Below are 12,131 nucleotides of genomic sequence, written 5' to 3'. Positions count from 1 at the left end.
GAATCAAAATACAGATGAATAGTCAAAACTGGAAAAATAGAAAGAAACAATACCTCGCACTGAACTGTTCTAAAAGCCCAGGCTTTATACTGAAGCTGGTGAGAGGTCACAGGTGTAACAGATCAGTACTCAGGAGAAAGAGACCTGTGATAGGAGCATGGTGGAGGGTCAGGAGTCATGTGATCTCCCAGAGGATTCTGGGAGATGGAGTCCAGGGAAACCTCTGAGCCATAGGGATGCATGACAATCAGTATGAAAATATGATAACAGCGATCCCTGATGCATTGGAAGTGAAATCTGTGGGGTTTGTGGTGATAAGGCATATATATTTCTACCGTATGGGTGGATAGGATGCTGTTACATGGCAACATTGAAGCTTCCATATGAGGTTTTTACTGTCCAGAAGGGAAAAGTTTCTGATGAGGTTCAATCTGATGCTATTTCTGGAAGTAGGAAGAAAAGGGAACTAGTACAATTTCATAATCTGGAGTCCTACCATTGGAGGATAAGTCTAGGAGAGAGGTGGGGTATAGGACTATTTCCATGGTATGGTCTGACATTTTTGGCAGATCACATTGATAATATTACCTACACCCTACAGGGTTTTGCAAATGAGACTATAAGAGGTTTTGAATACTTGTCAAATACTCAAAAGAGTCACAGACCGACGTTGCTGAAACATGACATGGCTCTTGATTATCTTTTGGCCAAACAAGGGGGCCTATGTGTGGCTTTGAACTTAACTGGTGATGCCTGTTATACTTTGATTCCTGATAGTTCTGATAATGTGACTAGTATCATAGATGCATTGAAGCATCTGAGGGGGGTTTTTGACCCATCAGAAGGAGCTGGATGGTCTGCGAATGCTTGGTTGCAGGAGAAATTAGGACCATTGGGAGCAGTGTTGGTTCAGATTATGGTAGCAGTTCTTAGATCATTGAGTGTGATGTTCTGTTTCTGTACATTGTTGTTGACCTTTGCAAAGGCTATGATATCGAGATGGGTTGGCGTTGTGATGCCTGGAGATCAAGTTCAGATGCCATTACTACATAGGACTGACACAGACGATGATGAGGAAGTGGTGATAGAAGGCGAACTGATGGAGAAATATCCATTTTAAATATCTATTCTTATTAATGTCTTAACATTTATTTCTGTTACTATTTTGAGTATTTAGTAGTCTCTTACTATAGAGTGGGATGATAGCAGGGGGAAATGAAAAAGGTGATTTATAACTTGGAATAATGTGAAAGTATGATACTGTGAGTTTCACATTAACTTATAAGGTGTTAATTCATATGTGATGTTTCAATTTGATTCATCTGTTGTTTTTTGCAAAAGATACTGGTTGGTGGTTTTCTTTTCTTTCCTTCAAGAACGATGTTGGGGGAAGACCACTGTAAGGGTGGTTGGATCTTCAGGGACCCCGATGTGCATGGACAATAAGACTGGACTGAAGGACTATGAATAAGGACACTGTGATACAATGCCCAAGAGTCAACACATCATCGACACTACACTGAAAGTCGACGCTGCTTAAGAGCTGCAGTGTGATATATTTTTATGTCTACATATATATATATATATTTGCATAGTATTAGATTTTGTTATATTATATTGTAATGTGTGATATTGATAGAGGACCTTTATAAGGTAGTGATAATCTTAGTAAGACATACTACTTGGATTGAGTGTTTGAGTTGTTTATTGCATGAGTAGTACTTAAATTTATAACACTCTCTTTGGTTTTAAATTGCTTGAAGACTGATGTTTTCTGTTATGGGGTAAATACATTGGGACCTCAGATGTTTTTTTCTTTTTTCGGGTGCTTAGGGATATTGGTGTTAGGCAGGGAAAGGTCCATTGGAAGGTCCGATGGGTCAACCAGCCTGAATGTGGACATTGTTTTGATTTTATTTTTTGAGGTTTCCATATGTATTTGCTTAAGTCATATCTCTATACAATTTATCAAGATTTTTCCTTTTTAAAGTGGTCTGGAGTACTCTATGTGGTCGCCTAAGGCAGAGGGGCCGTGAGAGAATTTTTCCTGTCTAGATTGTTTGATGGACATTTCAGGAATGATAGCTGCCTGACAGGTTTTTTCGCTCTCACACTCCAGAAAGTTGTTGCATTGCTAAGCTCATGCTGTAGGAAGCATGTGTAGGAGGAACTGTTATTTTGTTACAACTGCAAACATGTATGTGATACTTTTTTGTTTTTCGAGACTTTGCTGAAGCCTCGAAGGGGGGAATATGAGGTGTATTTAAAAAGAGTAACTTTATAAAAGAAGGCAACAACACTCTTAACGTTGAGTATAAGTTGATATTGTAGTGTTTGAAGTACCCTGTGTGCTCTGTTTTGCAGGGGATTGGAATGTTTAAATTAAGGGGCCCCCTGGTCCAAAGGCCCATAGGGAGTAGGCCTCTCACTTTCTCCCTTCTTCTCTTAGTTCCAAATAGATGAGATCATTTTAAAAAGAACCACATGTTCTGTCTTCTGTTTCAACAACAAGAACCGTATATAAGCAGTTGGAATATTCTGTTCTGGAGGAGACACTTTAGAATTGGCACGGATCCTCTCTCAGGTACTTCATAGTGCTTGATATGATACTGTTTTACTTTGTAATAAACATCTTATACTGGTAAGACAGTGTCAACGGAGTTTTCCTTCACCATCTTCACATCATCGCCACTTAATAAACAACACTCTTTTATTCAACAGGCAGCTAGAGAGAACCACAGCTCAGTGCTAGCTGAAAAGGCTGAGATTGCAGGTGTGTCACTTCTAGCCATACACTTTCTCTCGATGTTAAGCACTAACACTGCAACATCGCACAGCCCAGTATAAAACAGCACAACCAACACATGTGCACATCATTAAGCTAACAACAACAACAACTTATTTATAATAAAAGTCTCTCCTACCACGGCGCAGCACCCCCTAAGAGGTTCCACGCATGGCCACTTTACATGGCCACAGTTTCCGCACTCCCACAGTAGCATGAGCCAGTAGCGGAACACTACAACATCTATACTTTTGTAGACTTACGTTACTGTTTTTTTAATGAATGAATTAAACAATTTTAGTAAACTCATTGTTAAACCAGTGAGCATCAAGTCTGTAGAACATGCTGTACTATACTCTTTTTGCTCCTTTTGAACGTTTATTGCTGAAAACACTTATCTGTAAATCAGTTAAAAGATGGGCAGAGTTGGAAAGTTCCTTCCCGTGCACTCATTTCTACGACCATTTGTGATTTATAAATAATCAGTTGCACTTGTGTGCATACATTCAAGTGTACACTCAGTTAGCATGAAATTCAAGTAGGTTCTACAAGTAAAGCCCCTGATCTAACTAATCAGATCATTAACGACCCTTTTCTGAGTTGAAACAGGTGTAATGAAGCAGGGAAAGCACTGCAGGACCAAGGTTGGCAAACACTGGAATAGAGATTTTACACTGAAAGGAAAATGTAATCTAGAACTGGGCTTAATCTCTCTCAATTGTTGGGCTGAATTTAGCACACTTGCTGTGAGACACAGGATTCTCACATAGTAGGTCATGCTGTCTAATTGCATTGACAGCCCTGCGTCAACATAGTACTTTAGATAGGCTTCATTTATATTCAAATCCAGCAGGAAGGCAATCCAGTGTAATCCATACATTATGTAAAAGCCACACAACAGAAATACTTGCATATGAAGCCTACAAAAGCGTAAGTATATAACAACACATACAAAACATTCCGAAACAAGTGTAGAAACTTCTTTAACCCCGTTGTAGTACTATAATATTTAAGTTAAAACCGTGAATTCTAGTGGTCTCACTCTTGTTTTGGCCTCAACAGTAAACTCTTGCCTCAGCTTCAGGGTAAGGTGGAAAATGTTCTTGAGGCCAGACAACTGTGAAGCCTCCATGTGAGATTCATTCATGACACAGCAGTAGATACAACATGTCAGAATTAAGAAATGAACATAATTATCAAACGAATCCACTGAAAAGTAGATTTAACTGCTCTCCATTTCAAGCACTTCATTCACAAAAACAGAAACTCCACTGTTATCACAATAAGAGTCCCATGCAATTATACTGTTAAATGTAAGTTTATTTAATTCCAATGAATGCTTAAATGTTTATTAAATAGTCTTTATAAGTATTTATACCACTATAATTATAATATTCATCATCATTATCAATATTAGTGGTGGTTTGTGGTCACAGAAATGTGTGGAGACTTGCTAAGCATTGACTAAGGCCCAATCCCATTTTACCCCTTGTTCCTACAACTTAGCCCTTAGCCCACTGTTTTGCATGTTCACGTCTAGGAGTAGAGTGTCCCGATGTTTGTTGAGATAGAGGGGTAGGGTGAAGTGTTGGGGCTACATGGCTGTCCAAACGGAGGTTTTTCAGAGGCTCACTCCAAACAGAGTGCTACAGGAGAGTGGAACAGAAAATTTGAACAAAAAGCTGGTGAACAGCTGACTTCAGCTTCATATCACCAAAAAATTAGGGGTGGGCGATAAAAAATAATTGAAGGCACACGATTCCCTAAATTTAACTAAAGACCAGCAGTGAGGTTGCTGAACTTTACTGCTCCTCTGCTATCAGTGCAGACTGGCAGGGTCACCTACAGAACACTGATGGTAGCCTGTTAATGAAGTAATGTTCTTTTTTCTTTAAGGGTTGTCCTGTTTTACAGGGGAAGATTTCAAAAACTACCCCCTGTAACTCAGTTCCATGGGGGGAAGGTGACACTCAAAAACAAGTGGTATGGGTAAAAATAAGAAATGGGATTGGGCCTAAGATGCGCTTAAATGAGTGCATATATTTTTAACCAGTATTATCAATGTTCAGCCATTCCTGCATCAAAGAATTGTGCAGTTCAGCCAAATTTCATGGATGCCTTCCCTGGTGTCTTACTCATTGTTCCAGGTAGTCCCACAGATTTTCAAGAGGATTCAAATCTGGAGATTTTGCAGGTCAGTCCAGATGTGTGAATGCTAATGAATGTTCATCACCCCAATCAGTCACATTTGCAGCCCTGGGAATGTGAAAATTGTCATCTTGGAATACACGGATAGGGATGTTATGTTCCTCTGTAAGATGATGAGCAAAAGGCAAAACCTGGTTGTCCAGCAGCTCAATGTAGGCACTGTGGTTCAAATTTACTGTGACCTCAACAAAAGGACCAATTTCCACATAATTAAAACACCCCAGAACATCACAGACCTCCTCCAGCTTGAATCACACCTTACACGCAGTCCTCCCTGAAAGCTTCCTGAGGTCTATGATGAACTTGACACTTAGCATCATTCACGCACAGGCAGAAACGAGATTCATCTGACCAGTCTCTTCAGCCACTGTAACTGGGCAACTTTGTGAGCAGAAGTGAGCAATGGCCTGTTCTGTGCCACTTTGCTCCATATGTTCATGTCATGCAGTTCCCTGAGGAACAATTTCTTTCAGAAACTGATTGTAAAGGACCTGCGTTGACTTCTAGAAGGTATTCTTGCCTGGAAGCAAAGCATTTCTTATTCACAGGCTGTGAAACTGTCCATCAGTTTCCACTTTCTGCCAGCGTTCTGGTGAGAATTTCCTGTACACTGAGATTTTTGCCACTGCCTGTAGATCCGTATGACCGTACGCTTCAATACACCTGCAAATTCAGCTACTTCCTTCACACTATAGCCTTAGGCACGCCCAAATTCACTCTTCTTGCTAACACATCGAAACGAGACATTCAATGCACTGTACCACCTCTTCTCAATCTATGAATCCCGTTGCACAACCCACAGGTATTTATAGCCTGATCATCCTCGTGGAACGCAACCTGCAGAAGCCTGCAGTTACTACCACCTTAAACACAGAAGGTGAGTAATTTTTTGTCCAGTGACTAATTTGTTGTTTTGTTTATATTCGGTTGACTTTAGGTGGTTCAGAGAAGAAGAGACAGAGAATAACCTTAGTATTATTTTCTGGTAAAGGCTACAGTGCAAAGTTAGACTAAGACAATATAATGATAATTAATAATATTTTTAGTCTATATATTATTTAATGTTATATTTATGAACCACAAGCTATTTTTTTCTCCTCTCTTCTTACTATTTTTATATTCTATATACTGGTTTCTGTCTTGTCTCAGTCTTGGCCACTCCTGGTCTCAGTCTTGATTCGGACTCAGTCTTAATCTTGACTCAAACTCAACATGCCCAGCTCTTGCTCTTGACTACAGCACTACCCTGTTGGAGTAGAATGACTACTGTGCTACTGAGTAACCAAGATACTGTCCAACTTTAAGTAAATTCCTTGTAAGTGCAAACATATCTGGGAAATAAAGGCTGATTCTGATTGTAACCTATTCTATATATCTTTTGGATATTTGCAAGATTTGGTTTTATCATAGAGTCATCAAATCTCCAAAAGTAAAACTATACAATTATGCAATTCTTACTCACTCTACACTTAAAAGGTGGAGGGTGAGGCGGAAGAACACACATAATGGAATTGGAGACCTTTTCCCTGAGACCACCTTCCACAATGTTCTTGATCCACAGTTGTAGAACCATCATCTTCTCCTCATGCCATTTTCTGCTTTTCGTGCACACGCATAATTTCATTCTGAATTCGACGCAACATTATAAAAATGAGGCCCCTGATATCTACCCCTCAGTATATCTAAAACCAGTTTCCCACTTTAAATACTGAGGTTATTTCCATCAATTTTAACCCTCATTCTGAAAAAATGCCATAAACTCACTTCAGCCACTGAACATACAAGCACATCAGATATTAACGCCCTAAGTACAGGAAGTAATGTTCACTGTGAGCCTTCACTTCTCCACATCCTTCTTCTTCACCATTCATACTTGTTTGTTAATCTGCCATCTACTGGAAGTCTCTATATCAATGACCTTAACAAAGCAATAAAATTAAGGTGCAGATGTGACGTCATGCTCATAGAATTGACCTTTCCCCATTTCCTTCACAATAATTCAACCAATCACAAAAGTTCACAACTTCAGAATGACCTGTCACTTCAGACATGAGGTTTCTCTTTCCACAGACCAGTTAGACATCACTATCACTCTCTCACGACAGGAACAATGATCACAGTCTTTGCAACTTTCTGTCTTTTTGTTACAGGTAGGTCATTCGTTTAATTTAATATATACAATTTATTTTTTGTTAGGACACAAATAATACAGTTATTCAGGCTGTCCTTTTAGTTTTTTTAGATTTGTTTATTTGTTTATTTATGCATCTATTTTGTTTCAGTGAAAACGTCTGAGACTGATGACCTTCAAGTGCAAACAGTGAGATGTGGAGAAAATGTTACAATAAAATGTGACCAAGACTTCGTCAAAGGCAGTGAACACTATTTAGCCTGGCATAAGCAGAGTTTTGGAAAACTGCCTCAGCTTATTGTGAGATCATCTGCAAATAATGCAAATATCAGAGTTGCTGAAACATTTAAACAGCGCTTCAGACTGACTGCAGGTGAAGAAAAGTTTGATCTCAGCATCATTAAAACTGTGGAAGAGGATGCAGGAACATATTTCTGTGTGAAAGCAAAGAAAGGCGTTACAGAGTTTGGATCTGGGACCCTTCTGCTTTTCCCAGGTAACAGTTCTCTTCTTCTAACTTGATGATTTTTATAGTTGCATGTTAATCTGAGCTTTTTGCATCATTTCTCTTTCATTTTTTCAAATGATTTTTAAGATGAAAAGTCTAAGAAGCGAAATCTGACTGAAGTAGATGTGAAAAGCGGGGAGTCGGTTACACTCCAGTGTTCAGTGGCTCCTCTGAGCTGTTCAGGAGAACACAGTGTGTACTGGATCAGACATGGATCAGAAGAATCTCATCCAGGAATCATTTACACTCATGGAGACACCGACAGTTCTTGTACGAGGAGCTCTGAGACTGATTCTCCTACACAGAGCTGTGTCTACAAACTCCCCAAGAGAAACCTCAGCCTCTCTGATGCTGGAACTTACTACTGTGCAGTCTCTGCATGTGGACAGATACTGTTTGGGAATGGAACTAAACTCAGTGTAAAAGGTAAGACTTTGTATCTTTGCATTTGTATAGCTTTCTTTCAGTAAAGAACGTCCACTGTGTGAAGTGGAGGAGGATCATTAATACACTGTATTCCTCATTTTAGAAGATAACAGTTGGACTTTTATTGCCTTGACAACATCCAATGTGATAACTCTTACTGTGACTGTTGTTCTGGCTGTTCTGCTCCTTAAGAACCAACGGAAAGGTAGGTCACCAGTGTTGATGCTGTAATAGAGCTTTTGTTTCATAAATCTCAATTAAATGTCCACAGTTATAACAAGCAGCCAAACTTTACCCTTTTCAGGGTCTTTCACTGATCATCCAAGTCACACAAATCAGGTAAAATGAAAAAAATATTTCTTATTATCATGTACATTCCTTGTCCTGCATATGTTGTACTGTGTAGTCATACTATTTCTACACTAATTTGCAGCTTACAAAATTAATATACGTTGTTGTGGAATGTTCTCCGTCAGGTTGAGAACACAGATGCCTTGAATTATGCAGCTCTGAATTTTGCTAAGAAACCTCCTCCATCCAGAACGTCCAGAGTCAAGGAAAGTCAGGACATTTACTCACAGGTCAAAGTACGATAGTCAAAGGAAACAAGGAAACTGAACCTTTAATATTTATTGTTTAATTGTCTCAAATCTTTGTAGATGGTCAGACGTATCTGTTCCATTGAAGCTGAAGTTCAGACAACTCTCAAGTGGATTTGAGCTACTGATCAGAGGCGGCGGCACAGATTTGTGGGGTCACACAGCAAATGCTAAGAAATTCTGAATTTCATTTAAATATTTCAAAGATTTTACTTTTCACTCACATTGTTATGCTGATGACATGATTTGTAATAAAAACTTAAACAACACAAAATAGAAGCATTTTAATTGTGGATCCACTGTAAATGATGTAAACGATTATTTGATTTCCTGTATATCACAATGTTTTCTTGCTTGTCTGTTATTTTATAATTAAAAGCCATTATATTGCTAGTGTAGATAGAGCATCTGCAGTACCTACTGTGTATTATTTAATTTGCTTTCCAAAGGTATCAATATTAGGACTGTTATTTAATTTTCTATGTCTTTATCAACTGTAAATACCTTTTTGTAATCTATATTAGTGCACATATTGTGCTATTTTGCTCATTAAAATATAATAAAATAATACAAAGTGATTTAAAGTGATTTAAAGACAATTTTCAACATAGAATCTCAGTTTCTCCATCTTTTTGTTTTGCAGCTGGTCTATTATTATTACTATTATTACTATTATTATTATTATTACTACTACTACAAATTGCCGTTTCATATTTCGGCAAGTTTAAACAAAGGTAAGGCCAGTAATGTGACACAGTAAACTAGTTTAAGCTTAGTATCTATAAGTACCAGGGCTCATAACAGCGTTTCAGATAAAAAAGTGAAATTGTTCTTGTACCTCTGGGTCAATTTCAGAAATTCAGGCTTCTGACAGCAGTAAGGCCCGAAAAGAATAATGCAGTTTAGACAAAAGAGATTTTTCTAATAAATGTAATATGTTATCATTTAAAAGATGCTGGGATTGGTTAAAAGAGCTTTTCATGGCTCTAACCCTGGAAAAACATGACGCAGATAAGCCCACCACAAATGGAGGGAATGGGAAGTGCTTTTTGTTCAAGCAGCTGAACTATGAAACCCAGTAACTGATAAAGTTGTTACTTCTCCAATCCAAGCACACAAGGGCACATTGATGATTGAGGAGGCAGAGGTGGTCTGGCTGGAACTAGGAACTGCTGTAGTAGTACTACAAAAAAAGTACTAACAATCTGTTTGTTGGTTCCAGCTTAGACTGTAAGCTGGAAACAACAAAAAAATATTTCTCTGGCAAACTAACATGTTGGCACATCATATGAGGACAGAAGACCTAGTGTAGAAGACAACGGGTCATCAACAGCATCCAAATACTGTACCAGTTAACTCTAGTATTAGCTCATTATACCTTTTCTGGAAAGACAGTCTTCACTACTTATCCAACACAAAAACCTATAATTTCCCCAAGATGTTTCAGAATAATAATGCCAAGTTTCTGCACAACTGAACATCGTTAGCCTCCTTATACCAGTGCAATCACTTAAAAAACAGGCCTATAGCCTTATGTACGGAAGCCCTAAAGAGTTATGGATTCGAGCTAGTTATATAATTATGACAACATAACGAATGTTGTTTTCTCAAAATTCCTAAGATATTTATACCATTATCATGACAATGTGTCTTATCTCAGTGGAACAATGTTCGTTATGTTGTGACAATGACATAAATATCATTAGGTCTTCAGAAAACAAATGAAAATAACATCAAAGAAAAACAGTAAAAAAAAAAAACATGCTCTTTCGGCTCTTTAGGCTGCCATACCTATGTTGATTTCCTTAATGTTACCTTATGTTAAGTTCCTTAAAACATGGAACATGTTATGTTAGTCAGAATACATCAGCATGTTCAAAGAAAAGGAAAAAGAAAAAAATTGTCTTCAAGTATCGTGATGTTATATTTTTGCAATATTACTCACCCCCTTCAGTTATTCTCTGAGTTTATTTTGACAAAGACTTAATGTGAAGACTTAATGTGAAGGCAGGTCAGATCAAAGAGGAAATGGGTATCAGTCAGTGCTAGAAGTGAGAGAGTGCAGATGTGAGCTGAGTGTAGAGTGAACTGTTAACTAAAAGCCTTGTTTACTGTACAGCATGGCTGTGGCCGACTACAGACGGTTAATAAAGCACAACTAATTGTGCTTAAGCTGTGTCCTCTTTCATAACAGTAAATGCTACAATATAACATGGTTTATTTTGACTGTCAGTATCATGCAGTGTCCATTTAGCTACATGTTCGGATATTTACACATCTTAACTTCCCACCAGTGAAGGATCTGAGGAAATTAGAAACTGACAAACAACCGCTTATTATCGACTGTCAAACAAACACAGCGTGGACTGACAAACTATTAGACAAATTACTGAGCATGTGGAGGCTGAAGAATCATGTCAAAAACTTTTTTTTTTGTGGGTTTTTTATTTGTTTGTTTTTGTTTTCTCTTCAACAAGCATTATTTGTTTTATTGCTTTTTGGTTCTGTTGTCCTTTTTTTAAGACTAAAGACTTCAACTTTCGGAAATGCAAAAGGCGATGCACTTACAGGTATGTGTAAAAGTTTGGGCAACCCTTGCCAAGTTTCATATTTTCTTTATTTTTGTAGTGAAATATTAATGCGCAATTACTTTAGATTAGAATAAATCAAAATACATGCACATATCTATGGCCAACAGTATGTTTACACATGACCATCACACCTACACCGATCAGGCATAACATTATGACCACCTCCTTGTTCCTATGCTCATTGTCCACTTTATCAGCTCCACTTACTACATAGGTGCACTTTGTAGTTCTACAATTACAGACTGTAGTCCATCTGTTTCTCTGCATACTTTGTTAGCCCCTCTTTTACCCTGTTCTTGAGTGGTCAGGAGCCCCCTGGCCCTCACAGAGCAGGTACTATTTGGGTGGTGGATCATTCTCAGCGCTGCAGTGACACTGACGTGGTGGTGGCGTGTTAGTGTGTGTTGTGCTAGTATGAGTGGATCAGACACAGCAGTGCTGCTGGAGTTTTTAAAACACTGTGTCCACTCAGAGACGACAGCTCATCTGCTGCTGCACAGTTTGTGTTGGTCATCCTCTAGTCCTTCATCAGTGGTCACAGGACGCTGCCCACAGGACACTGTTGGCTGGATGTTTTGGTTGGTGGACTATTCTCAGTCCAGCGGTGACCCTGAGGGTTTAGAAACTCCAGCAGCACTGCTGTGTCTGATCCACTCAGACCAGCGCAACAACACACTAACACACCACCCACCACGTCAGTGTTACTGCAGTGCTGAGAATGATCCACCACCCAAATAGTACTGCTCTGTGAGGGTCCATGGGGGTCCTGACCACTCAAGAACAGGGTAAAGGGGGCTAACAAAGTATGCAGAGAAACAGATGGACTACAGTCTGTAATTGTCGAACAACAAAGTGCACATAATAGTAAGTGGAGCTGATAAAA

The 12,131-nt window shown here is 38.7% G+C and overlaps 1 protein-coding gene across 1 annotated transcript; it reads left to right on the top strand.

Moving 5' to 3' along the window:
* The first annotated feature begins 7,081 nt into the window (after nt 1-7,081).
* On the top strand, nt 7,082-8,772 carry LOC118803080. Its single transcript, XM_036563585.1, has 6 exons — nt 7,082-7,143; nt 7,276-7,620; nt 7,720-8,058; nt 8,162-8,263; nt 8,363-8,397; nt 8,535-8,772. Exons 1-6 carry the CDS (start codon nt 7,104-7,106, stop codon nt 8,652-8,654), a joined length of 981 nt encoding a protein of 326 aa, XP_036419478.1. The 5' UTR covers nt 7,082-7,103; the 3' UTR covers nt 8,655-8,772.
* The last annotated feature ends 3,359 nt before the right edge of the window (nt 8,773-12,131 follow it).

The sequence above is a fragment of the Colossoma macropomum genome, unplaced genomic scaffold (genome assembly GCF_904425465.1).
Source record: "Colossoma macropomum unplaced genomic scaffold, Colossoma_macropomum, whole genome shotgun sequence".
NCBI lineage: Eukaryota > Metazoa > Chordata > Actinopteri > Characiformes > Serrasalmidae > Colossoma > Colossoma macropomum.
The sequence above is the reverse complement of the archived record's forward strand: the minus strand, read 5'-3'. Positions and strand labels throughout refer to the sequence as shown.

Excerpts from the sequence above, each read along its gene's own strand:
- LOC118803080 (XM_036563585.1), top strand. The coding sequence starts at position 7,104 with ATGATCACAGTCTTTGCAACTTTCTGTCTTTTTGTTACAG. Across the intron at positions 8,264-8,362 it reads CCTTAAGAACCAACGGAAAG|GGTCTTTCACTGATCATCCA; the intron begins GTAGGTCACCAG and ends TACCCTTTTCAG. Across the intron at positions 8,398-8,534 it reads ATCCAAGTCACACAAATCAG|GTTGAGAACACAGATGCCTT; the intron begins GTAAAATGAAAA and ends GTTCTCCGTCAG.